Raw genomic sequence first — 26,992 nt, forward strand, 5'->3', positions numbered from 1 at the left:
AGCAATCCTCTGCAGCTGAAGTACAGAAATTCATAGGACACAGACAGCAGTTTATGTAGAAACACACTGTCCTTGCCACCAGACATCTTCTAAGGGCTACACGCTAATAAAACATAAAACAGATTTTATAGTTAACTTTTGGTCTTTATTTCAAAATGATAGATTGACTTAAAACTGTAGATTAGGTTGTAAACTACCTGTTATCCATCAAAACAAAGGTGTGAACGAAATGTTGTTCCACACAAGACAGCTGAGTGACAGTCATATGAAGGAAACACAAATTTATAAAATAAAGGCACAGTGACTTCTGTTCTCTCAGGTTTGCATAATTGTTTAGTAGGGTTTTATCAGCGTGCATAGAAATAGCTATAAATTAATAATAAGAATTAGAATAATTAAGTTTTACAATACTGAGATGATAACAGTCATATCTAGAACAAAATATTGCTGTAAAGGTAAACAGAAATGGGAAGGGTTTTGTTTATCCAGATTGTAAAGAACTTGTCTAATGTTATGATTAGCTGATTAAAGAAAAATATTGTCATTAGAAATATGATTTTAATCATGTTAAGAAGAGAGGCTGTATTGCTGGCAGCTGTCCCACTGTGCATATGTAGATGGCACCCTCTGCAGCAGGGCTAAGAACTAAGGAAAGATTTTTATTTTTTTAATATTGGTTGGAAAATAGTAGGACAACACTCGAGTAGTTTAAAAGCAAAGCTATTATTATTTAGGAACTGTGAATTTTAAGGGTTTCAGGGACTTAGGACAGAATTTCTGAAGTACTCTAAAGGGATTTTAGAAGCAGCATTTACAGAAGAAAGAAATGTATTTCAGTTTTTGTGCAGTACACAGTTAACTTAATCCCAGCCACCAGATTATACTTCAATAAAGCTGGTAGTCCAGACCCTTTCTTTTTCACCTGTTACATGAAATTTTTATTCACTCTTCCGCATGGCAAGAACAGAAGAGCACAATACAAGTATACTTACATGTGCTGCACTTCAATTTAAAACTGAAGTTGTGCTCTTACACTGCTTTTGCAAAAGAAGAAGGGGTGAAAGATGTATTGAAATTCAGAGTTTTTTCCAGAAGAGAAGGCGCACGTTCAGCCATGGACAGTGTTTACACAGGAGGAAGTTGACAGTGTTTATGCATGGGATGTGTCTATGTCAAGCTGCAACCTGTGACGTCTAGCACTCTGAGACAGGGTCAGTATTTCTAGATACTATTTGTCAGTCTGCTGCAAACTCACTGTTCAACCTTGGGGAAGTCACTTAAACTAACACGTTAGCCTGCTTTTCAATTATTTTTTTTTAGTACTATCAGACAACAGGAGTATTAATCTGATTATGTAGATGTCCTGAAAAACAAAAAACAGTATCAGCGAGTAAAATCTGAAAACTGCTGTAATTCAGGTAACGCTTCCTAAGCTGTCTGAGATTCCACACCCTGTAAAAATGAAGAGTATCGCATAGTGATGTCAGTGGGTTCTGCTGCTATCATGGACAGGTTGCTTTGTACTTAGCGCTTGTTAAAGAATTACTAATTCATAAATTTGAAGATAGTATCAGTCGAAGTCCCATTCACACACAGCCTTCCAGATAATATAAGTTTGATGTTACTTTGCATTGGTTGCTTTTGTCAGCTAAGAACCTCTTGAATCCAGATATAAACTCCTTACTGTGCTGAGGAAGACAATGGATAAAAGCAGAGAACTTTCAAAATACAATTCCAGAAGGTCATGGGGAGGGAAGATGACAAAAAATGATCGAGCATGTATTAATGAGTAAAAAAAGTGTGTTCCAGCACGATGCTCTCTTCTAGACAAAGCAGGCCAACCATGTAGCGATACATAGAAATAAGAGGCCACCTTCAGGCATGTGCATTGCAGATCTCACCTATATGTTCAAGATAGAATTTCTGCGGTTTTATATTAGTTTAGTTAGAGATTATAGAATCATAGAATCGCGGAGTGGTTTGGGTTGGAAGGGACCTTAAAGATTGTTTTATTCCAACCGTGCTGCCATGGGCAGGGACACCTCCCACTAGACCAGGTTGCTCAAAGTCCCATCCAACCTGGTCTTGAGCACTTCCAGGGATGGGGCACCAACACCTTCTCCTCCTGTAGCCTTCTGGCCACGCTGCTCTTGATGCAGCCCAGGTACAGTTGGCTTTCTAGGCTGCAAGAGTGCATTGCTGGCTCATGTTAACTATGGTTAAGTTTGAGTATACAACACATAAGTAAAAAAGCAAAACAGCTGGGCAGTCGCAGAAAGTAAAACACCTCACTGAAATGTACTGAATCATTCTGTTAATACAGCAGAAATCCATCTGTTATATTGGAAGTGTGGCAGATTGAGCAGGGTAGGAGTCAGGTAGTACCTACTGGAAATGCAAACAGCAGAAGGAAACCTGAGTACAATTCTGTTGGCCAGAAGTTGTATCTTGTACAAAAGTCCTTTGAGCATTTTGTATTAAAAGATTTGGGGGATGCTTAAACTAATTTCACTTAAGAGTAGCTTATAGTTAAATGTAATATGACAGGGAAAAAATGTGAATTTCAGGGGTTTGAAAAGTGTTTAGCAGTAGCCAAACGGATAGGGTTTGGTCTCTGTATATATAAGCTTACTTTCAAAGTGTTTTGGAAAGGTGCTATTTGTCTTCCTTTCACTTTGACAAAGTTTGCAGCAAGTCATACTTGTGCTTGGTACAAATTCTTTAATCTTTTTCTATTCAAATATAAGCTAAAATAGTTTTACTGAATATATTGATGTAACATTTCATCCGGCGCTTAGTGGCATACCATAAAATGATTATACAGTACCAACTCCCAGTTAATTTCATACCAGAAGAAGCTTGGTGTGAAGGGACTACTTGGTGAACTGCTCTTTCTCCACAGATAAGTTGTTTTTCCCTTCCAAGTAAATTTCTTTTTCTTAGTATTTAGGTGGGGGCTCTTTTGTTATTGTATCACAGCATTGTCTTTTTGGTTCAAGTCTGCATGATAGATTTTACACAGAAAGGTGGAATCCATTAAGCACAAGATTTTAAATGCTTTACAACAGAAACTGTTATTTCTTCTGTTTATATGAGAAGGCAGCAAAACCTGGTTTGCTTCTGGCAATTGTGCTACAGCGGTAAAATGGTTTATTTCTAACACGTACAGTGTCTCCAGTAGCAAACAGAGCTTGTAACTTGCATGTAAATGGATTTTCCTAACTTCCTCTGCATCTCAATGGATAAAAGAGCTATGTCAGAAGAAGAAGAACATTAAGTACTTAAAATATAGGCAGTAAGGTCAATACAAACAAATTCCAGTAAACAAGTTAGGTTGCAGTCTGCTTTTGGGTATTTTCTTCTTTTTTTATTCTCTTGATTTATATTTTTGAGTTTGAGTCCAAGCGCAAGATCATGCAATCTGAGCATTAAAAAATTCCCAGTTGAGAAAATTCAATTTGCTGAAATATTTTGCTGTGCAACAGTCCCAGTTGCCTTGTCATATATAAAGTCACTTCTCACATCAGCAAAACCATGCTTTCTTAAAAATACTCTCGCATGCTCTATTAGTGGATGAGTCAGATGTTCAGAGTTGTAGGACCACAGGGGAAACGAGTGTAATTGAATTTGCTCCTGTAGCAAGGCAAATAGTTGGGCCACTGCCAGTGATTTCTGTATTCTATTCTCATAGAAGCCTCCTGATAATATTAATACTCCTTGTCTTAGGTGCACCGTTGGAGAAATAACAGATGCGATGAAGAAGGTGTTCGGAGAGCATAAAGCCAGTGACCGAATGGTGAGCGGAGCTTACCGCCAGGAGTTTGGAGAGAGTGATGAAATTCTTCATGCCATCAATAGGTGAGAATAGCTTCCCAGGAAGCCTCACGTAGCCTTGCGTTTAGTCCATGAGGTCCCAAATCCCGAGTTACATTCCCCAGAACAAAACAACCGCCTGCACAGGCCTTCTCATGCCTGTAAGCAAGTAATCAGGATGAGAAGAAATAAGTGCAATAAGAGAAGAGTTAAAACTTAATTTAATTCTATGTGCTTGTAAACAAAATCCACGGAGCTGACTCTATACTTTGAGGATTTTGTTCAAATAGGCAGCCTTGGGATTAAGAATCTGAGAAACACTGCATGAGATCTCAATACATTGGATTGATTTGTTTGAAACCGTGTAATCATACTCTCTACAAATATTTCCAGCAATTCATATTTGCAAAACCTGATTTGGGGCAGGCCATAAATTGTTCCTGCACCTTCTTTCTTACTGTTTTTAACACTGTAAAGCTAAAATATGTCTGGATATCCACGCACAGCTTTCAGCCTATGGTTGTTACTTACTCATGTCTCTAGGGAGAAAACATCAGAGGATGGCAGTATGTGTGAAAACACCAACTATTTGTGCCTTTTGGCAGCTTCTGCCTTTAGTGCTGTCCTCTTTCTTGGGTGAAGAGACTGAATTGCTATAGTGGGCGGCAGTGTAACATGGATCAATGCTTATAAGTCCCTGCTGTGTTGGGGCTTATCTTAAAGTATCTCTTAAAAGGGAATTTCTTGGTGGCTTCGCAGTGGTAATGTTTAGCTTGATTTGAAGGTAGCTGTGCTGGGAGATGACACCATCTTTTCTTATTTCAAATGTTTAGTCTGAATTTAAGCGTTTGTAATTATGCCTTTATATGAAGCAGAACTGATGCCTTGAGAATAAAGATCCAGCTCCCTTTTTATATATCTGCCTCTAAGTCAGAGGTCATATGAACGGGTTGTGCACATGCTAATGAAACTTCGCTACATGTCACGTTTGCACAGGCCTTCAAAAGTGCGTTTTCACTCTTGCCCCACTCTTAACTCGAGCCCTGGGTTGCAGTGCCTCAGGTGGTATTAGTAGGGCAGGCTCTGGAGCACGTAAGAGCTGGTTTTGTTGGAAGGGAGCATGTGGGTGGGTAAATAAGAAAACAAGAATATGGGAATAAAAAACAATAGAGAAGGATTTTAAGACATTACAGATCAATTCGGATACCAACTTTGGTGATACTCTTAACAGTCCTTAGGAATAGAGAAGGAAGGCCCAACTCCTGTAGGTTGTCAAATAAAAGCTTTGTCAGTCTGCTTCCCCCAGTCACCTTGATATAATTCCTTTTTAAGATGTCAGTGTCGTTTTTTTGTGTTTTTTTTTTTTTTTTTAACTATTCTTACATAATGCATGTTGTCCTGGCATCATCTCCTGAGGCTATTTAAATCTGTGCTGATAAATGCTTTCTCTTGAGTCATTCTTTTCCCCAAAGTAAACCAATGGATTCCTACAGTGATTAACACAGCTGTGTCAGGCACACCAAGTTCGTACAACTCCATCCTTAACAGAATGCTCAGAACAGTACAATATGAACAAACTCATGTTAGTAATATTTCTAAAAAACAGTTGTCTTAACATCCCACTCAAGGACAGATCGTGGCAGTACGCGGATAATGAGAAGCGAGGTGAAAGATTAATCTCTGAGCCTGTGATTACAAGGTCACTTTAATTCAACAGAAATCCAAACTGCCACCAGAAGGGAGCACACAGGAAGGGGAACGTGGTAATCCTTTTCTGCACAGTTTCGTGCCCTGTTGTTTTGTGCCTTTGTTTGTGTGTAAGACCCAACTCAAGCCTGTGTGCCATGCATACTTTTGAAATAATTGGTCATAATTATTCTTAAAATCTAAGAATTGTGTTTAAGTTAGTTGTAAGTCAGCTCATTAAATCCTCAAAGAATGCAGTGTTTTTTTCCATTGCAAAGCAGCAGAGTAGTAGAGTGGTTTTCTTCAAAAAAGAATGTTTTATTGTTCAGGATAGTAAATACAAGAAATTGGTTATTAATCGCATAACATAAATATTAAAATAGTGTGCAGACTACATAAGCAAACCATGAATTGGAAGATCCTTTGGTATGATATAAAGAAACTATGCTACAATTGCAGCCGATGATTTATGTATTATTTTTAATTTGTGGAAATGCTTTAGTGAATCCCAGTGACTTACAATGATACAATACATGTTTTCAATCAGAGTTAACAAGTTCATGGATCGTGAAGGGCGCAGGCCTCGTATACTGGTTGCAAAGATGGGTCAAGATGGCCATGACAGAGGAGCTAAAGTTATTGCTACGGGATTTGCAGACATTGGCTTTGACGTGGACATAGGTCCCCTCTTCCAGGTATGACTGACTGAGCGGCGTTTCAAATAGTGTGATTTTTTTTTTTTTTTTTTCCTCCCTAACGCTTGCTGAAAAATCAGGCTGGGACTATTGTCATGTAATCCTATTTCTGTACAGACACCTCGAGAAGTGGCCCAGCAGGCAGTCGATGCGGACGTGCACTGTGTCGGTGTGAGCACACTTGCAGCAGGTCATAAAACTCTTGTGCCTGAGCTCATCAAAGAACTGGATGCCCTCAGCCGGCCAGACATTCTTGTCATATGCGGAGGTGTCATCCCACCTCAGGTACGTGTCAACGTTATTTCCATCAAGAATAGGAGACCGCTTTAATTCAGTCTGAGCTGTTTTTAGCTATTTCTTATATTCTCTGAATGTCAGAGGTGATTTACTGTGCTGAAGGCTGCCGTGCACAATCGCCAGGCTCAGCGCAGATCTGCGGGGTGGTCGCAGAGTGCTGTCAGGTCTCCTCGGTCTGCTTTTCTGCACACCGTGTCCTGGTTTAATTTGTGTTGTTTATTGGATGGAATATTAAGTTGTGTTATGAAAAGACTAGCCTCAGGGGGGTGTTCTTTATGCTCTGTTGTTTTTGATTACCAGTATCTTGCATAATATTGGTGAAGGCTAGCTCCTGTCTGAAGAGAATTTATGGCTACCAGTAACAGTTCTGAAGAGGCACAGCTAGCAACTAAGACACGTGGCTGGGCCCAGCAACTGTAGGCTACACATCTTAGTCTCTCTTTAGCCTCTCTTCAGTTTCCCTGTTGTCAGGATTAGTGTTGCCTCTCATTCCCTCTCCTTAACTATCTTTCCTAAACTGTTGAACAGTTGTTTGGATTCCCTTGCAGTCAGATCTGTGCCTTTCTCCTGAAATTTTCAGTAGCTCATCCGCAATGTGCCTGGTTGTGCCACCTTTAGGGTCATCTTCTGTCTAGAGATATTTGCATACAAATCTTTTGTTATTCCCCTCTCCCAGACTTCTTTCTCCAGCCAATCAGGTAAGTGATCAGGAAGAACAAACTTTTAAAGTGAACAAACAAAACTCACAGTATTTTTCTAAGCAGTAAACTGTGTTCTGTCCAGTATCTCTCAATAGGATGCTACTAGCCTTCGGTTGGAAAAGGTGTATATCCTGTAGAGAAGTAAGAGAGAGTATGTAACTGCTTCCTGTTTTTTTTTTTTTTTTTTTTTTGAATTTCAGGACAATCATAAAATCAGAGTTCCTTTGATTGCAGAAGACCACTAGCAGTCACCTGTTCAAAGCAGCATTTTCAAAATCAGAAGTTAGATCAAATTTAGATTAGGTTATTCTGGGTCACATCCAGGTGACTTCTGAATATTTTCAAGCATCTGACATTAGTCTGATAGTAAACAAAAGACCTTTCCTGTGAATGTTTTTTAGTATTTCTTTATTCCTCCAACTATTTTTTTTGCCATTTTCCGTGATGCTGTGCTGCCTCTCTCTGGGAGCTGATGCGTGTGTTTTCTTAGGCCCAGCATGCACGACAGAGCACACAGCAACTGTAAAAATCAATTTTCTGTTTCAGTGTTAATTATGGATCTTACATTTCTTTCTGGACAGGATTATGACTTCCTGTACGAAGCGGGCGTTACCAACGTGTTTGGTCCGGGGACTCGCATTCCAAAAGCAGCTGTCCAAGTGTTGGATGATATTGAGAAGTGCCTGGAGAAGAGGCAGCAGTCTGTGTAATGCTGAAACCTAACGCAACTCAGCCGGCCTTATGTTAATCACTTACAGAATGTAATCATCAGCAAGGGATGGCCAGACACATACCTTTGGTTCCACTGCCCTCTGGCCTGGTGTTTTGTGCTTTCTAAGAAAGTTGTAAATTCTCTGCTTGTTCTGTTTGAGGGTTATTTATATATTTACGCACAAGATAATTTTATCTCTAGAACTACAAATTCAAAGAATTAATGAAGTTCAGTGGGTGGGGTTTTTTTGTTTATTTTGTTTTTCTTTTCTTTTTATTTTTCCCAGATATGCTGATAAATAAAATACATGTTCTAGCTCCTTGGTTGGTCTCTTGCGTGCAGATAACTTCTTTTGAATTTTTAGACTCATGCATTTGGCAGGCATTGCAGTCTTCAGGCAAAATCACTAAAGTTCAGAAGAGATGTGATTGAATCTAGCAGCACTTTGATGTTAATGTTAATTTGACTTAACACGCTTTAGAAATGTATTAGTAGATAAGCCATATTTTTTCTAAGTTCGTTGTTTGTTTAATAAGATATAAACACTGTATCTGGCCGTAACTCACATAGGAGCAGTAGTGCACCTTTGCCCTGTTTACACCACCCTCCTTCCCTGATATTTCACTATTTCTCACGTGAAGTTCATTTCAGTGATCGTTCTCCCTTAGTTCTGTATTTTTGTCCAGCATTGCTCTTGCTGTCCCTGTCTACTCAACAGTTTGACTTTCTTCAAGTAAATCGATCCTAAATTCTCACCATTTTTGCCTCCCCTCCAGAAGGAATTGGATTTATACATGGGAAGAATCCTTTGTGGAATCCATACAGTGCAAATGGGGTGTGAGTGGTTTTGGGGGAGCATTCTCTGCCATTCTGGCCCTATTCTACTCCATTTTGACTTGTTGCTCATCGTATCATAAAATGAAACTACAGCCTGTCCGAGATAATGCTCATATCTGTCTTAGGATGGAAGAGGCTGTAGCACACTTACAAGGTTCAACACCATCATACTGTTTTTCAAAATGAGGTTTTCTGCAGGTGGCTGGAAATTGCAGATCAAATCAATAGCACTGTATCTTCACTCAAAGATTGAAATTGATGAGATCTTTACTTAAAGTAAGCTTTTTTTATGGGGCATGTGCACCCATAGTCTCACACTGCTCAGAAACAAAGAGGTTAATTGATTTGCTGTTTTCTTCTCTGTCTTTCTAATTAAGGTTAAAAGTATTGATCCCAAACCAGACTTTAGGCTTTAAAATTCCATGGAGGTTCATCCTCAACTATTTACAGGTATCTGATTCCCTCCAGGAAAGATTGTTGTAGTTCAAGCCAAGATATACAGAAAGTGACAACAATGGAACTACTCCCTCATGTCTTTGCACAAGCCTTCTTGCCTGCCAACTGGAAAATTGCATTGCTGCAATGTTGGTGACCTCTAAATGTTATGACGCTCGTTTCATTCATTTCTTCTGGCTGAGGGTTTCTCTGCTCTTCGGTAATGTATGTCATCTACCTGTGTTTGCCTTGCAGATTCCTTTTTTTTTTTACACTCTAACAATCTTAAAAATCTGCATCTTGTTCCCTTTGAGATCAATAAAAAATTTCCTACCAACTTCAATTGGAATCACTCCAGGCCTTTAATGCTGGCAGGAGGGCCCTTTCAAGCTCTAGATTAGGACTTGGTAACATACATTGATTCTCTCTTGTCATATCAAGGTGGGAAAACAAAACTGTGAATCTAGGGAAGGAATGGGCTTCTCACCTGACATGCAGTATTTGTATTAGGCCCTTTAAGGAAAGAAAATATTGAAGTGAACAGAGTTCCCTTTGAGCTAGTCATCAGTTCCCTGCCTAAGCAGAGATTTCTTAGGGGATGACAAGCTAAGATGGAACATGCTTTTCCCATATGTTCCCTGCTGCTGGAGCAGCATAGCGATGAAGATGGTGCTCACTGCTGACAAGTTAATGTCAGGTTGTCAGCCCTCGTTGCTAAGGGTGAATGGTTACCAGCTAACATCTCATGCTGCACTCACTCAGCAACTGGCTGCTTTAAAAATGCAGCAGTGTTCAAGCTAATGAAAAAATGGGTTAGTGCAGAATTAAGTAGGTATTCTGTAAATACACTGAAACATTTCATTTCAGAATGAGTATTTGGGGCATATTTCAGGGCAAAATGATAATAGTGAACTGTCTGACTAGACACTCAACTTTCCAGTAGGAATGAGCAAAATGGCAGCATGTTGCTGCATAATTAATTTCCTTTAGGAAGTTTCAAAATACTCGATTTTTTGTATACATAAGGTGGTTTCTGTTTTGCAAAGATACAAGAAATAGAGACAGGAGCACGGGCTGGAGATTTGGACATCCTAATTATAAGAATCAGCTTACTGCAATGCACAGTCTTTCATGAAATAAGCTGAAATAAGGCAAAAGCTTGAGCGTAGCACCAAGTTCCAGGCCAGTGCCCTAACTTTCCTCTTGACTGACATTTGTAAAGTAACCTCCTGAGCATGGTAGATGGATCCTATAGAGTTAAAAACACCCTATGGGAATAGCAATCTGGTTTTTTTTTGTTAGTGTTTCACAGCTTTCAGGACTGGTGCTTTCACGTTTGGATTAAGTTGTTCATTGAACAAAATGCTTTACAGGACGAGCAGCAAAACCACCTATTGCGTGGATAGGAGAAGTCAAGAAAGCTTAAGTGACTTGACCGAAGGGGCACGGTATTTATTACTGGCAAGGTGATGGAGCGGAACCCAAATCTCCCCAGTGTTAGCTTCGTGCTCTAACTGCTAGAACAATGAACTCCCTGAAATAAATGATTCTTGTTCTGAAATGAGTCACGTTCCATTTTACAGAAGGGAAAACTGACCCTGAACAGAAGTGAGCTAGTTCTGTATGGTACTCCTGTGCCTAGATGGGTAGAAGCCTGCCTAGAAGGCTTTTTTTCAAAGGCAGGCATTGTGTTCCAATTAATTTTAATGCAAATCAGGGTGATATGTGTGTTATCCAACTTTATATGTCATCATCTGAGCTGGGTAGGGAGCTCCGTTTATCCTTACTGGAAAGAAAGAGGCATTTCCAGGGCGCAATTCATCCTTTCTATACTAGCTTTTCTTTCCTCTGACTGTCTTTTACAGTCAAAGGTGATGACTGACTGAGATGTGGATGTCCCCGTTGTAAACTCCTGCAGTTTAGTGAGATAATTCCTAGTGTCTGAGTGGCTTTTTACCTTAAGTGTTTGTATCAGGGGATGACTGCACTGGTGACTGCAAGCACTGAGGCCCCGATTCACTCCTGAGTGAACACATGCATTCTGCTTCAGCGTCGTACAAGATCACTTGGCAGCACTGTCCAGGGCTGGGTAGAAAATACCATGAAATGAGAGTTATGATTAGACTGTAATTTAACTTCATGACACTTAAGAAAAAAAAAAAACAAACAACAACAACAGTCCCCTGGGCTTAATGTACTTGCTTTCCTAGTGCCCTGGTCCAAGGGCAGCCCTGCTCTTTGAACTGTTTCTCTCTGTAACATAAAGCTATCTGAAATACAAAATCTCTGTAATGGATAAGTTTTGATTTCCTTCTCACTGAGTCTGGAAAAGGAAAAAGGGATTTGAACCGTATTTGTTACATGATACCTGGATTATGATTTTTTAAAAAAATAAGTACATAACTAATTAGGCTGTTAAAGCATTACACTTGAACAATATACAGATCTTTTGGCTTAACAAAGATTTTGTCTGTATAAAGTGGCATGTTGTTCACGTCACATACCCTTTAAAAGCATTTGCAAGTGGATGCGGACCTGTTCTACTCCCAGATTTTTCACAGAAGAAGCTCACATCTCATTACATTATTAATGTGCAGGCCATTGGTCCTTTCACAGATCTGCAGATACCAGATGGGGATGCATACTTCGCTCTTTATTTTAAACACGAGCAACTGAGCAAGTGAAAGCAAAAACTTCGAGGTGGAAGATGATAATTAAAATACAGTTTCATTTTTTTCCAAACAAATTACATTTTAAAGCTGAAAAAATGCTGATAATTGACATTTGCTGATAATTGACAAATGCAGATAATTTACCTTTACCCTTTCCAGCACGTTCACGTTTTCTCCACCCCTGGACACACTCCTTTGAACCCTCTTTGTTTTATTGCTATTGTCCCTTTTGTGATTCCTTCTGCCATAGCCCTCCCCCAGCTCACTTGCAGAACACTCCCCAACCTCTTCTATTCTGTGATCTTTTGCCTCAGCTTCCACGTGCTCTCCTCATTACTGGTTTTTCCTCCTGCTCTCCACATCCCTCTTGCCTTGTTCTTTTTCCTTACACAGTCCCACCACGGGCTGTTGGATGTGGCTGTTTCCCAGAAGATGCTTCGCCCCATCGCACGGGGGACAGCAGGAGCCAGCAGCACAAATCTGAGCACAGTCTCATTCCCTACAGAGCATGCGAGTGACAACCCGGGACGAGATAACATCATTCTGGAGGCAGCATCAATTTAGGAATTGTTCACAACTTTTTACAAATAAACCTAGCTTAATTTAGTAGAATATTTATGAGAGTTGGCAATGCTGCCAGTAGCAGGAGTTCAGAAGAATGTGAGCTCCTTAAAGTTTCCAACCCCTCAACTTAGTTGTGGAAGTGCTTAATCCTATTTTTTAATCCTGTTCTTGGCCTTAACTGAAGTTTATAAAATGAAACTAATTATTAGGGTTTGATCATGGTGGAAGCTTTTTAAGAACTCTTAATTTCTTGTTTAAATTCATGCTTAAAAGAATTAAAATTTCTTGTTTAATTTCTTGTTTAAATTGTTTCTGTTCCAAATCTGCCTTTGATTTAACTTTTCGTCTTCACCAAACCTATGGCAAAGTGAGATGTGACCAACTGAGCAAGCAGCTGAGCTGTGATAATCAAGAGCGAAATTCCCTTTGCTAAGAGATTCCTTCACTTCTCATCGTGCTGTTTGGGATGTACAGAAGGCTCTGTATCTTTGCTGGCTGCCACATTCCCACCCACCCTCTGCAGACCAAGGCTGCTTGATTAATTTTTCAGCTTGCAAAACTGGAACTGAGCAATCTGGTCTGGTGGGAGGTGTCCCTACCCGTGGCAGGGGGTTGGAATTAGGTGATCTTTAAGGTCCCTGCCAACCCAAACCATTCTGTGAGTCTGGGATTTGAAATATACCTCTGAGGGAGCAAGGAACTGTTGATCACTTTAAGATATTTTGACACCAACCACTTCATCATCTTTTCCTGGCTGTATTTCTTCTACTGGTATGGTTTTCTGCCTGTATTCCTGGAAAGCTACACTCTCAGTTGTATTTATTTGGTAACACTTTGCATTCAACCTAGAGTTTTCTCTGACGGCTGTTTTACTGACAGAGCCAAGAGTTTCCAGATAGATTGCATTAAAAATTCAAAAGCATGAGAAAAAAAAAAAAAAAATAATAATAATAATAATAATAATAATAATAATAAATCCTCTTTTAATTATAGCTGTTTCCCTGAAAATAAGTGCGACCAAAGCTGATTATGGTCTTGTTTAATACCTAAATCTATCTATTTCCTCTAAAGTGGAAATTCTTGAAAAAATAGCATTTTCTTTTTGTTGTTGTTGTGTACCTTAAAAATAGTAATTGGGAGCTGTTTAAAAATATATACTTAAACCTCAGCATCTGACATAAGATATTCAGGGACAACCCCATATTCTGCTTTCCTTCTTATTTGGACCCACGAGTGCAGCAAACTCTTGACCTATGTTCTGAAGCACGGCGGCGTTTCAGTGAGCTGCAGCTCCCTGGTTCTCCACCTTCACAGCGGAAGAGAGACGCACGTTGTCCCTCCCGCTCCACATCATCGAGACAGGATTTTCAGCGGAGTTGTCGGTGCTGAAGAAATGCAGCCGCCAGCCCCAGCAGCACTGCAGTTGTTTAATTTCGCGGCGGAAAGTTTTGCTGAAGATGTAGTAAATGAAAGGGTTGTAGGCGGTTGAAGATTTGGCAAACAGGCACGGCAGCAGTGTGACGATGGGCTGCAGGGAATTGCTGGAGTTAAATATGGACCAGAAGCTGGCTGCTGCATACGGTGTCCACGAGCTCAGGAACCCAACCGAGATGAGCACGGCCATCTGCAAGGGAAACACGGCTTCAGTCCTCGGCTGGTAAAAACCAGGCACGTGGTGGGTGGAAGAAACCACGCCTGCCCCAGATGAAATACCTGAAACAGCTGTGACGTGAGCATAGGTGACAGATATTCTCTTATTCCCACCTGGCAGATACATGCCGTGGGATTCCTGCCTGGCAGGCAGTTGTTCTCACCTCCTGACTGCCTGCAGTGTGTCACTAGAGAAGCAGCCCGAGCAGAAAGCACAGCCTGTCGACTCCCTAGCCTCTGGAGTCAATTTGTTCTTCTGTGGGAAATGAGCAACTTAAGTGCTTATTAAAAAATAATGTTATATAAAAAACAAAACCAAAAAAAACCACCTGTTTCCATAGGAAATTTCTGTGTAGTTCTCACTCTGAATAACCTCTCAGTCAATTAAAAATAACTAGAAAGACAGGACAAGGCCTCCACCCCAACTACAGCATGCATGGATCCAACAGCTATTCCAGCAGGACTGGAAATCTGTATGTCCAAGACAATCATGGGTGTAACTGTCTAAAGAAGGTTTGACAGCCTGCATGGTACCTATGGCGTATTATCCTGAGGGAGCTGGGATTCTGCAGCCTGGAAAAGAGGAGGCTCAGGGGCGACCTTATCGCACTCTATGGATACCTGAAAGGAGGCTGTAGCGAGGTGGGGGTTGGTCTGTTCTCCCACGTGCCTGGTGACAGGACGAGGGGGAATGGGCTAAAGTTGCGCCAGGGGAGGTTTAGGTTGGATGTTAGGAAGAACTTCTTTACTGAAAGGGTTGTTAGGCATTGGAATGGGCTGCCCAGGGAAGTGGTTGAGTCGCCATCCCTGGAGGTCTTTAAAAGATGTTTAGATGTTGAACTTAGTGATACGGTTTAGTGGAGGACTGGTTAGTGTTAGGTCAGAGGTTGGACTCGGTGATCTTGGAGGTCTCTTCCAACCTAGATGATTCTGTGATTCTGTGATCCTGATCATGCCACTGAACTGACAGTGTATGGGCAAGACTGGAACCACACCTCCATCTTTCCCCAATACCAGACAAATGTAATGGTTATGAGCAGACCGGATATGAGCAGAGCCAGTTCTCTGCAAGCTCCAGATTACTGCAGACTCTTCTCATCACTGGGATAACTCACCAATGTCAGCTTCTTCTCCAGTTTCGCTGCGTTAGGGATCCTGTCGATGTTCTGGATCTCTTGGTATGCCTTATGAACCTTCCAGGCGATTCCCAAGTAGCAGGCGATGATGGTCAGTGCAGGCAGGACTGTGCACAGGAGGAACATGCTCAGGATGAACGAGAAGCCGTTGGAGGAGTTGTGGAATTTGCTCCAGGCTATTGTACACGAGATGCCAAATGGCTCGGGGCCGTAGTAGCCCCAGCCTACCAAGGGCAGAATAGCCCAGAGCAAGGAGTAGAGCCAGATGAAAGCGATCAGGATGCGGACAGTGTTCTTGGTGATTTTGTTACCTGCAAGAAAGAGGAAGAGCAAGTCTATATGGTTCTTACCTCAGCCACAAGTGGGGTTTGTCACGAGTTTTCCAGCAGAAGGACACTGACTATAGATATGCCTGGGCTGCTGCTGCAATTCCCTAATGGGTTTTCTTGAGAAATAAAACAGGCAGAGTCCATGGGTTGGGCGAGACACGAGTGCAGCCCTCAGTGCTGATTTAAAGTTTGCTAAGTCAGGCAGCTTTACAAGATCAAGCTGACCCAAAATGTACCACGATCCCAAACCGGGAATGCCAGAACACTCCTTCCTCTCAAGTTTCAGTACCTCTGCTTGCAGACAAATAGGAAGATAAGACAGTCTGGTCCAGTAAAACACTTAGGATCTCCACCCTTAGGTTGTTTCATTTGGTATTACTGAGAAGTGAAAAGCTTCACTGTTTAACAAGGAATTCAGTCAGATCCTTCTAGGAACATTAGAGGTTCGATATTGAAGTAAAGGTTGAGACTTATTCCTACAGCTAATGAACTGATACTCCACACCATATTCAGCAAAGTGCCCCCTGAACACCATATCCCAAACACCCCATTACCAGGTTACCAGAGACGTGATTACTTACTGTTAGTTTTGGAGGAATTGGTAACAAGGAACCGAATCACGGCCATGGCACACAGCGTCATCATGCTGCAGACACCAAAAAGGAAACCCATCAGGGCGTAGTACATGCAGGACGCATCTCCTCCCAGCCAGGCATGGTTCCAGGCGGATGCAATGGCCAGTGGATACATGCTGATTGCCATTCCAATATCTGCCACTGCCAAGTTGACCGTAAGCAGCTCCGGGGACTTCAGGAGGGAGGAGCGCTTCACTGCTGTAGCGAGGACGGCTGAGTTTCCCAGGATGGTCAGGATGGCTGAAAGGGAAAAATGAGCACACATAGTAATATCATACAGTTAGCACACCCACGAAACGCCTGGCTGTACAAAAGATGTGAAAAATGCCAGTTAGCCTGGGACTAAAGCCTAGAAGGGAGGACATACTGGGAGGCTTGCCAAATTTTGTATCTTCCAAGCCGACACTGCGTTGTGCTGATGCTTTGAAAACACCCTGGTGTGTATCTGCTGTGCCCTGCTATGAAACCTTGCTCTTGAGCTCAAGGAATCTCAGAGAATGAGATCTCAGTGTCAGCCCAGCAGTGTCACCTGGAGGAGGTGAGGGTGCTACGCAGCTCAGGATCCTCACCACGGCATCCGCTGTGCTGCTTCAGCCACCTTCAGGCTGCAACTCCTGCCTCCCCGGCAGGCTGGCACTTCCCAGCCAGGCTGTGTTTCTGCTGCGGAGCTGCTAGAGCAAAGAGGGCTTCAGATTTCTGCTTCCAGCCTTCTGCAGCACATAAAGTGCTGGCCAGCCTTGCCGACTGGGAGAAACGTTGTCATTTGAAGAGCAGACCGTATCTTGTCCCTTCCCATCACCATTTACTCCTCTCCCCGCTCCATGCTCTACATCCCACCTACTCCCTGTTGCTCCTGTCTCACATGAATAGCCCAAACCCTTTCTCTTAGAGTAACTTGCACAACATAGCACCAAATACCATGGACCTATCCACCTCCATTTTTCACTGGTAATAACCCCACTTACTTCTTCTTCCTACCAAAGCACTCCAGCCAGTGGGACACTCACTGGTCCCCTCCTCCCATCCAGTCCCTCTGCTTTCCCAAACCTTCCCTCTTTGCAGCCCATCTCCCACCGGAGCCCCAGCACCAGCCTGATGGGGGCTCTGAGCCGCCTCACTGGTCCATACGTGCTGGCCGGGCAGCTCGGGGGCAGTGCTGGCCAAGCAGCCGAGCATCCCTACGAGCTGCAGTTCGGACTCCCCCACTCTTCTGGTGGTGTCGGGGTGCAGTGAGACAAAGCACAGAAATTGTTTTGCCAGAGGCGTGCAGCGGACCAGAGGCTGCTTTGCAAAGGGACCTGTTGGACATGCATTATTCAGACGTGCCGCAGGGCTTCAAAGCGTTCATGACAACTGTGTCAAAAGTCCACGTAGCAACCAACTCCTTTCTTCATTCTCATTTTCTCATCAAAGGTTTTCCTGAGAAAGTGTCCTGTAAAGTCAGAAGTGAAATAAGGAAACAGAAACAGATCCTGGCATGTTCCCTCGCAGCTGGGAAAGCAGGAAGGCTGCATTTGCTCACAGACAACACACGAATGAAGTGCCCACGGAGGAACGAATCGAGGGACGTGCAGCAGAACAGAATAAATGCATTAGCATAAATCCACGAGCGGGCACAGATGTCAAGAGAGAGACTTAAACAGCACAGAGGGACCAATCTGAGACCCAGACTCCCTCCTTCCTTCATCCACTTGCTAACCCCACGTGCTCACTCAGCACCTCTGTCTCTGCCTGCAGAATTCCCAGGGGTGCCCAGGGATGCCTGCAGCAGCTGGACGTGGAAGGACTTGCTGGCAGAGAGCAACCGGTGGCGTGGTGGCAAGAACCCTCAGAGCCCTCTCCTGCCTGACGGCAGCCACAGGCTGGGACATCGCCAAGCTCTGGGAGGAAAATGAGCACAGATCACACCCGCGAGAGCTCTAACCACTACCCACGAGGGAGGAATTCGCCCTTCCTCTTACCATCAGGTGTAAACTTCCAGCCCCCAGCCCCTACCTGAGCTGCATCTACACATTTCCTTCTCTGTAAGAAAGCAGCTGACACCCTGACTTGGAGCAAAACGACCCCCTTTCACTGTTTTGCAGGTAGTTATTTTTCTCACGCTGAGTTCCCCTCTGCTGCCAGCACAACGGAGGGGACAGCAGAGTGCAGGGCAGTGCGTGGAGAAGCGTGCAAGAGGTGAGGTGTGAAATCCTAAAGCCAGCACTGCTGCCAAAAGCCTTTCTAGTAATTCAAATACAAATATACACCGGTCTTTCTTAAATGTATCCCAGGCAGGGTTTTCAAACGAGCTGAAGGGGGACAGCTACTCACATCTCGGTACAACTCAGCTGTAAAAAAACAATTCAGCTCCTCTCCAAACCTACAGCCGCAGTAAACAGATCACCTGGGCACAGGCAGCAAACAGGCAAGAAGGAAAATGCTTAACTAAAGCCATGCTGGGGCTGACTGGCACATAGCGCCGCTTGTGCTTCATTGTAAATCTGCCTTCAGCAGGGCAAACGGGCCACCAAAAACAACAACAACAACAAAACCGAAGCGCTATTTGGAAACTCTTCGCTGTTTTATGCCAGTTTATCCTACCACGACACAGGTGCTTCATGCGTAACGAAAAGCCTCCCCCCTACAAGGGTCACAACAAAGTTGCTCTCCCTGATCTCACAAACTGGGAGCCCCATCTCTCTGCTCCCAGGCTGAGATGAAGCATAAGGGGCAGGAGACTTATTTCGATGCCAGCATAAGGGGCAGGCGACTTATTTTGAGTACTTGTGATGCCACGGAGGCAAACCTGTGCCGGCAAGCCTTCAGCGTCACAACAAGGCATTGCAAGGCTGAGAGCAGAGCTCGACCCAACTGGAAGTCACTAAGCAGGGGAAGATGTGGGGACAGATTTTCCATCATTTCCCTCCAGCTTCCCCCGGAGCAGCCAGTGCTGACCGCGGCATGGATGGGGCGGCCCCGTCCTGTCCATCCCGAGGCTTGAAGCACACCCAAACTAGGAAGGCAGAACTCACCTATGAGCAGAAGAAAGACTCCAGCTCCGTAATCCACTACCGGGTGGAGTTTGGAAATGTAGTGCTCCTCCATGGTCCCCTCTGCAAGCAGGTGGAGGCTTTAAATGACAGGGGAGGTGACTGTAGGGACAGAGAGGCTCTTCCTCATGGTTCGCCTGCTGAGAGCCGCGCAGTTGGGTGCTGGCGGTGCGCAGGGACCCTTCTGCTGCCTCCTCTCTCCTTTTCTGCGTGGCAGGGGAGAAGCCTGGAGTGAGAGAAAGGCTCCTTCCCTGGGGAGACGGAGTGAAGGCTGGGCACAGCCCCTGCCACGGTCCCGCCTGCCTGGCAGAGCATCTCCCCAGCCAGCCCCTCCTCTCACGCCGCTTGCCTTGTCAAGCAACTTGACAATCTGAATCCCCTCGGAGGGCCATCGCTGAGCAAAAACAATTGCTTTTCAACCATCAGCAGCCTTGGGAAATAAATCCAGGCTGAAGGAAGGTCGGGAGTTTTGCTGTCCAGTTGCGTGGCTGTGTAGAGGAAAGGCAAGGTTGGGACGGGAGGATGTCTGGGTTGAATTATTAGAGGAAAGCTGTTTGCTGCAGGGGTTCAGAAGGCTCGCAGGGCCACTGAATGAGGGATTTTCAGAGCTGCCTATAGGACAAGTGGTACAGGCTCATCGGTCCATTTACATGGGCAGGTCTTGATTTACAGGTCCATAGTTGCAATGCCATTACCTTGACTTTTAGCCCAGGCAGCACCCAGCCACCACATTGAAGAGCTGATCTATCCTAAATTATTTAATTCCCACACCTGGATATGCTAAGCTGCATTAGCATCATGCTCTGCTTGTCCTATTTTTCTCTGTTCAGACACACGGAATTGTCAGATCCCCTTGAGCATGCAGGCATCTCATGTTTGGTCTAGGTGGAATTTAGGTGCTCAAGTATAGCAGTAACAGCCCAGCTTCTGAAATCCCTGGGAATCTGAGGGACTTTAAACACCCTGAGGTTCACCAGAAAGCAAAACTGGCCATGCACATAAATGCTGCACCTCTCTGTCCTTGCTCCCAGCTTCAGTTGTCCCGGGTGCACACACAAGGGATGCCTGCTGAAAGCTTTGGGGAGTTTAATTCAGCACCCAAGAACATGCAGCACAACGCGTACAACACAGGACCTTGGAGCTCTCTCAGCCTTCTCAGGGCACCTTTGTCCTAAAACCTTGGCCATCCTCCCCTCAGTGGAGGAATCAGGTCCCTCCTCTGGTTTCAGAGACCCAAATACACATTTTTCCCCTAAAATTGTTTCAGTTGACAGGTCATAGATGCCTTGGGGTGAGGAGAATGACATAACAGAGATGCTCTCTGGATCACTCCAAACCTGAATTGCAAGGTTAAAGGGAGAGAAAACAAATCTTATACGATGCTCTAGCATGGTGCTGAAGGGAGTCCCAACTCCAAAAGTTGTGACTGTATATTGCAGTGAACAGCTAAGGCACAAAATACCTGCAGGGGTAAGAGTGCTTTGGTATTGGCCACCAGCTACAGAGGGACCCAAGCTCACAGGGGTGTTGTTTGGGGTAGAGTTATCACCGGAGAGAAGCAAAATCCCTGTACCTGGCACCATACCCCCAGATCAGGATTTCCTGCTATCAGCTTGCTGGCTGTTAAGAGTTTTGTTCTTATTAAACCTGCCTCCAGCCCTAACTGAGAATTTAGGTACCAAGTTCAGCACTAATTCCACTGCAACAGACATAAACCTTATTTTTAAAGGGGACTGAGCACTACTAAAAGTTGAGTGGCTTCATTAACCCACAGCAGTGCTCCAGTTCACAAATCCTACTGCCAGGAGCTAGATGTGGGCAAGATACAGGGGAGGAGAGCAGAGAGTGAATGTCTGCTTTTCCATCAGATGTTACAAAATGACTCCCATTCTCGGAAAGCCACTTTAATGTGCTTAGCTACTTCTTGACCACGTCTGGCTTTTATGTAAGCAGCTCAAGTGCTTCTGAAGACTTCCCCCAACACATCCCACCTCGGTCCAAAGTCAGGAGAAGCCCCATGGAATCTGAAACCACTAAGTTAAGTACCAGGAGATGGAACAGTCCACCAATTCTTCTCCAAAAATATGAGAGAAATGATAGAAATCGCTGGCATTAAAAATCTGACCAGATAAGACATAAAGGTGAGCTGCCTGTTGAAACTGGACTGCAGTGCAGCTAGAAAGGCATGTTTTATGGGTACAGGGAAGGAAAACACGGGCAGGAGGGGCTTGGATTCTTATCTGGGTAAAGAGAGACTGATGTTCTAAACCTTGAACCAGTAAAAAGGGCACACACAGTCGCAGAATCACAGAATCGCTGAGGCTGGAAGGCACCTGTGGAGACCGTGTAGCCCAAGCCCCCTGTTCAGAACAGGGCCAGCTACAGCAGGGTGCTCAGGGCTGGGTCCCCTTGGGCTTTGGATATTTCCAAGGATGAAGACTACACAGCATTTGGAGCTCCGCTATGGGCAACTTGTTTCAGTGCCTCTCCGTGGTCTTATTCAAGGTTTCATATGGTTTTGTTTTGTTTTATTTTGTTTTAATAATGATACCATCTAACCTGAGACACCAAGCACCTACCCGCTAGACGTTCAGTGCTGATGTCCCCCACTGGATGTTCCTCGGTGGCAGACAAGCAGCTGAACGTGGCTGTTTGCTTCAATGCTTCTCAAGCCTTGGGGGTATAAGCAAGACAGTATCAGTTTAGGCTAGGAAAGTAGATAATATACAACATTTATTATAAAAAGAAGTTCTCACATCAGAAAAGGCTAGAAAGAGATAGATATTATGTCTCAAATGCAGACCTTGTAGTGTGAGTCTTAAACAGCTCAACCAAATGTGTGTAGCCTGTTCAAGAGCCAGAGGTTACCCTTCGATCACAATTTCGGGAAGAAACCTCTGCCAGGCTCAGCAAACGGCACAGCAAACCCTGTGACAGCAGAAGATAGCTGCATCCTGTCAATTAATTCAGTACAGGGCACACAAAATCATAACACTGATAAGCTAAACAATGCCAGACCACCACAGAAGTGTTGGAGTTTGACTTTTCACCTTGTTCAATTCACAGGACAGCTGCTGGCACAGTTTCAGGCTGGACCAACACTGTCCCAAGTCCTTCCAAGGCACAGGTCAGATGAAATGGCACCAGGAGCATTCCCAAGAAGCAGCAGGGTCACTGGTTTTGAAGACAACACGAATTTAATAGTGGGGATGCTGCCAGATTGTGCCACTTGGTGCCACAGTCAGAGTCAGGCCCTGGCCCTGTTTAGTTCCCTGGTACTGAAGTTGCACATGGGTTCTGCTCCTACCCTGGGTGAAAAACATTTAGCTGAGAAATAACAGATTCACCAGGGGCAGTCATTCGAAGAGATGTGACTGTTTTAAAGGATAGTTAGTGCTCATATTCTGCTTCTAATTCTGATAAAGAACATTCTTGGGAATGTTTCCTTGCCTGTGCTGTACGGTCAGCTCACCTAGTGTTTCTTTTTGTCCTTTCTTGGGAAAAACAAGGCTGAGGGCTCAGCTCAGGGAGCCTGATGTCACCCGAACCAAGCCAGATCTCCTGCTTTCCCACTCGCTGCGTGGTCCGTCCTCTCACTACTGAAATAAAACATTAAATGGTTTCAGGCAAGCGAAGATAATCCAGAGGCAGAATGAAAACATTTTGTTGAGAATTGAATTAGTCCCTGGGGACACCCTTGGCTGCATCAGGAGCCTAATCCTCTTCCAGCTTTTGTGGACACCTTAGATTACACTGTGTGGATATTTCATGCTGGTTAGATGGCATTTCATGTATTGTGAAACCCTGAACTTAGCATTCACATGGGGTAGGATTACATCAACAGTTTGGTTATGAAATGGATAAAAGAAAATGAATGATTAAAACCAGAACAGTCGACTGATCCCGAACCCAATGCATTATTCATGTGTCACTTAACAATAGCAAGTTGTACACAGCATATTATCTTTCTGCACTTCAGATCAATCCAGATTATCTGTTTACAACTAAAGCACAGTCAAAGATTACACATCTTGACAGACCCAATTTGGGGGGACCATATTTTAGAATTATTTTGTGAAATTTCCCTTCAATTGAAGTACTCCTTGAACTAGACAGATGGAAGAATGAAGTCGATACCTGCTCACTTCTGAAAGGCCATCTGATACTTTGAACAAAAAATGAACTCATCATGAAACCATATATACATATTTGATGTAAATATACACATATATATACATATATAAATAATGAGTTCTTCTTGTCAATGCAAAGTAGGGTACAGGTTGACTAACTACTTGATGCTACCAAGTTAGAATGTCCTACAACACTATTTTTCTTCTCCACAAGGAAAAAAAATAATAAAAAGAGTATTCTGATGACCTGAAAGTCTCTGGATTTGTAGGAGCAGGGGAATTATTCGGAATTATCTTTTTATCAGGAAACAGTAGCTCATTTTTCAGAGATAAAATGTCTCAAGGTTTGGAGATGTTTGGGCCAAGAATATTGGGGGTGGTGCCAGCTATCTATGTCATTGATATCGGCTGACTTCTGGCAAAGCCTGTCGATCTATGTTCGTATCTGCACAGAATTCATGCCAGTCAAGCACAGACAGGTATCATTTGGAAGAGGAGCATGGCTTTGCTATTCCTCTTTGTCTGGCTGCTTTGGTCAAATCTTCTCTTCCAGGAAGACTCCTAGATTTCAAGTTGAGCAGGCTACTGCAGAACAGGGCATTTGGACAGCCCTTTCTGTGCGCCTTCTCTTTGCTTCAAAACAAGTCTGCCATGATGCACAGTTGGGCTTTTTCAGACTCCTTGGAGGAGACAACTTCATCACATTCTCCAGTGAATCTCAGGAATCCCTACAGCTTCCTTCCATTTAACTAATAGGCTATGTCTGCAGCATTAATTTTGGAAGCTCGTCTTTTTGCTGAGATCTCTAGCTGAGCTTTCAGCTTTCACCTCCACTTATGAAAACCAGAATCAGCATTTAAGCTGAACTCTCGGAGCCTACTCATGAAGTTGTATGTTTTCAACAACCAAATCTCGTTTAAGCTGGTATTTGCCACGTCAAGCATAGTAATTTGTAAATTGTTTTCTTCTGGATGTCTGCACTGACTGGCATGTTATTGCCTGAGGAGGCATTTACAAAGCACGAATTTGGTCTAGGGACACTAACCCCCCAGCTTTCCTCTAGACTAACTGAAGGTAGCTGCCCCCTTGAAGAACAGTTGTTTGGATCAACTAAATTTGGCTCCTTCACTAAAACCATGTTTATGTATAATATTTGGCTCTTGGTCAACCCAGTCAATGGGAGTATAGCACACCAACATTAGGGACTGTCCAGAACTAACCCCCTTATTTCACACTATCACTGGAACAGAAAATGGACTCCAAACCCAAAATCATCTTGTACACAACTGAAAGATGATTTTAAGACTTTTTACATCCATTTTATTCTTCACTTTTGAATTTTTTTCAAAGCTACTGCTATTTTGATGTGAGAGTAAATAGCAGCTTCACACTAAATGAGTGATCAGTGATGGAGAGATGAGGAAACAAGAACTTGTACAGTTTCCATGCTGATGCTAGTAAATGTATCTTGGAACTAAAGGCAGCAGCTCACAGTGATTAAACAACAACATTTCACGCGCCGAGGAAGGCTAAAGCCCACCTAGAGATAAGGCTTGCAAAAGAGATAAAAGATAATAAGAAGGGTTTTTTTAAGTATGTAAACAGTAAAAGGAAGACTAGGGATAATGTGGGTCCCTTACTGAACAAGGGGGGTGTCCTGGTAACAGGAGACGCCGAGAAGGCGGAGATACTGAATGCTTTCTTTGCTTCAGTCTTTGCTTCAAGGACTGTCCCCTGGGACTCCTCAACCCTGGAGGGAGAAGAAAGGGGCTGGGAAATGGAGGCTCCCCCCTGTTTGAGAGAGTGGTTCGGGAGCATCTAAGTGGGCTCAACGCACACAAATCCATGGGTCCTGATGGGATGCATCCACGTGTGCTAAGGGAGCTGGCAGAGGTGATCGTTGAACCACTCTATCATCTTTGAAAGGTCCTGGAGAACTGGAGAGGTGCCTGAAAGTTGGAGGATAGCCAATGTCACTCCAGTCTTCAAGAAGGGCAGAAGGAGGATCCGGGAAACTACAGGCCAGTCAGTCTCACCTCTGTCCCTGGAAAGGTGTTGGAACAGCTCGTTCTGGATGTCATCTCCAAGCAACTGGAAGAGAAGAATGTTATGGGGAGTAGTCAGCATGGATTCACCAAGGGGAAGTCGTGCTCGACCAACCTCGTTGCTTTCTATGATGGCATCACCAGCTGGGTAGATGGGGGGAGAGCAGTGGATGTCATCTACCTTGACTTTAGCAAGGCTTTCGATACTGTTCCCATGACATCCTGATAGCAAAGCTGAGAAAGTGTGGGATAGAGGAGCGGACAGTTAGGTGAGTTGAGAACTGGCTGACTGGCCGAGCTCAGAGGGTGGTGATCAGCGGTGCAGAGTCCGGCTGGAGACCTGTGACTAGTGGCGTTCCCCAGGGGACGGTGCTGGGTCCGGTCTTGTTCAACATCTTCATCGACGACCTTGATGAGGGAATAGTGTCTGCCCTCAGCAAGTACGCCGACGACACAAAGCTGGGAGGAGTGGCTGACACACCAGAAGGTAGTGCTGCCATTCAGCGAGACCTGGACCGGCTGGAGAGCTGGGCAGGAATAAACCAAATGAGGTTTAATAAGAGCAAGTGTAGAGTCCTGCACCTGGGAAGGAACAACCGGATGTATCAGTACAGGCTGGGGGACGACCTGCTGAAGAGGAGCGCTGAGGAGAAGGACCTGAGGGTCCTGGTGGACGACAGGTTGACCATGGGCCAGCAGTGTGCCCTCGTGGCCAAGAGGGCCAATGGGATCCTGGCGTGCATTAAAAGGAGTGTGGCCAGCAGGTCAAGGGAGGTGATCCTCCCCCTCTACTCTGCCCTGGTCAGGCCTCATCTGGAGTACTGTGTCCAGTTCTGGGCTGCCCAGTACAAAAAAGACAGGGATCTCCTGGAAAGAGTCCAGCGGAGGGCCACAAAGATGATACGGGGCCTGGAACATCTTCCCTATGAGGAAAGGCTGAGGGACCTGGGTCTGTTCAGCCTGGAGAAGAGGAGACTGAGAGGGGATCTCATCAATGTGTATAAATACCTGAGGTGTGGGAGACACAGGGATTTGGCCAACCTCTTTTCAGTGGTTTGTGGGGATAGGACAAGGGGCAATGGCCACAAGATAGAGCACAGGAAGTTCCGCACCAACATGTGAAAGAACTTCTTCACGGTGAGGGTGACGGAGCACTGGGACAGGCTGCCCAGGGAGGTTGTGGAGTCTCCTTCTCTGGAGATATTCAAGGCCCGTCTGGACGCCTACCTGGGCAGCCTGCTGTAGGGAACCTGCTTTGGCAGGGGGGTTGGACCCGATGATCTTTCGAGGTCCCTTCCAACCCCTTCACTTCTGTGATTCTGTGATTCTGTGATTGTCATTTGCTTGTGGCTGAGAACCCCTGATATGTAGTTTGTGTTGGTGGAAAGGGGAGGACAAGGTGTGCAGCCATGAGTGAAGTCGTATGTGGGGTAAAGTTGTGTCATGTCGCTGACATGACAAGCCAGCTCCTTCCAACTGAGCAATAGGCCACCCTCTCTGGGACAATATGTGTGTGTATATATATGTGAGTTTGTTTGTTTTAAAAAAGTCCCCAAATATGAAATGAAAGGCACTAATTTCAGAGGCAATGTGAAAACAAGACACAGCAGAAACACAGCC

General features: G+C 44.1%; 2 protein-coding genes across 3 annotated transcripts in view; one reads left to right on the forward strand and one right to left on the reverse strand.

Annotated features, from left to right (window-relative positions):
* MMUT (methylmalonyl-CoA mutase) overlaps positions 1 to 8,224 on the forward strand; it is a 20,042-nt gene extending 11,818 nt beyond the window's left edge. Inside the window, exons 10-13 of the mRNA XM_083831737.1 lie at positions 3,727 to 3,858; positions 6,047 to 6,194; positions 6,312 to 6,479; positions 7,774 to 8,224. Of these exons, the coding sequence (XP_083687863.1) occupies positions 3,727 to 3,858; positions 6,047 to 6,194; positions 6,312 to 6,479; positions 7,774 to 7,902 (577 nt within the window). The 3' untranslated portion in view covers positions 7,903 to 8,224. The remainder of the gene's footprint in view (positions 1 to 3,726; positions 3,859 to 6,046; positions 6,195 to 6,311; positions 6,480 to 7,773) is intronic.
* On the reverse strand, positions 7,873 to 19,487 carry LOC310897781 (opsin-5-like). Of its 2 annotated transcripts, XM_083831739.1 has the most exons (5): positions 19,177 to 19,487; positions 16,109 to 16,402; positions 15,178 to 15,509; positions 13,664 to 14,036; positions 7,873 to 11,261 (listed from the first exon to the last, which is right to left on the reverse strand). In XM_083831739.1, exons 1-4 carry the CDS (start codon positions 19,247 to 19,249, stop codon positions 13,689 to 13,691), a joined length of 1,047 nt encoding a protein of 348 aa, XP_083687865.1. In that variant the 5' UTR covers positions 19,250 to 19,487; the 3' UTR covers positions 7,873 to 11,261; positions 13,664 to 13,688. The 2 variants fall into 2 exon arrangements, with proteins under 2 accessions (XP_083687865.1, XP_083687864.1); XM_083831738.1 differs by having other exon boundaries at positions 7,873 to 14,036.
* Positions 19,488 to 26,992: the final 7,505 nt, after the last annotated feature.

Source organism: Anser anser (genome assembly GCF_964211835.1).
Source record: "Anser anser genome assembly, chromosome: 3".
Taxonomy (NCBI): domain Eukaryota; kingdom Metazoa; phylum Chordata; class Aves; order Anseriformes; family Anatidae; genus Anser; species Anser anser.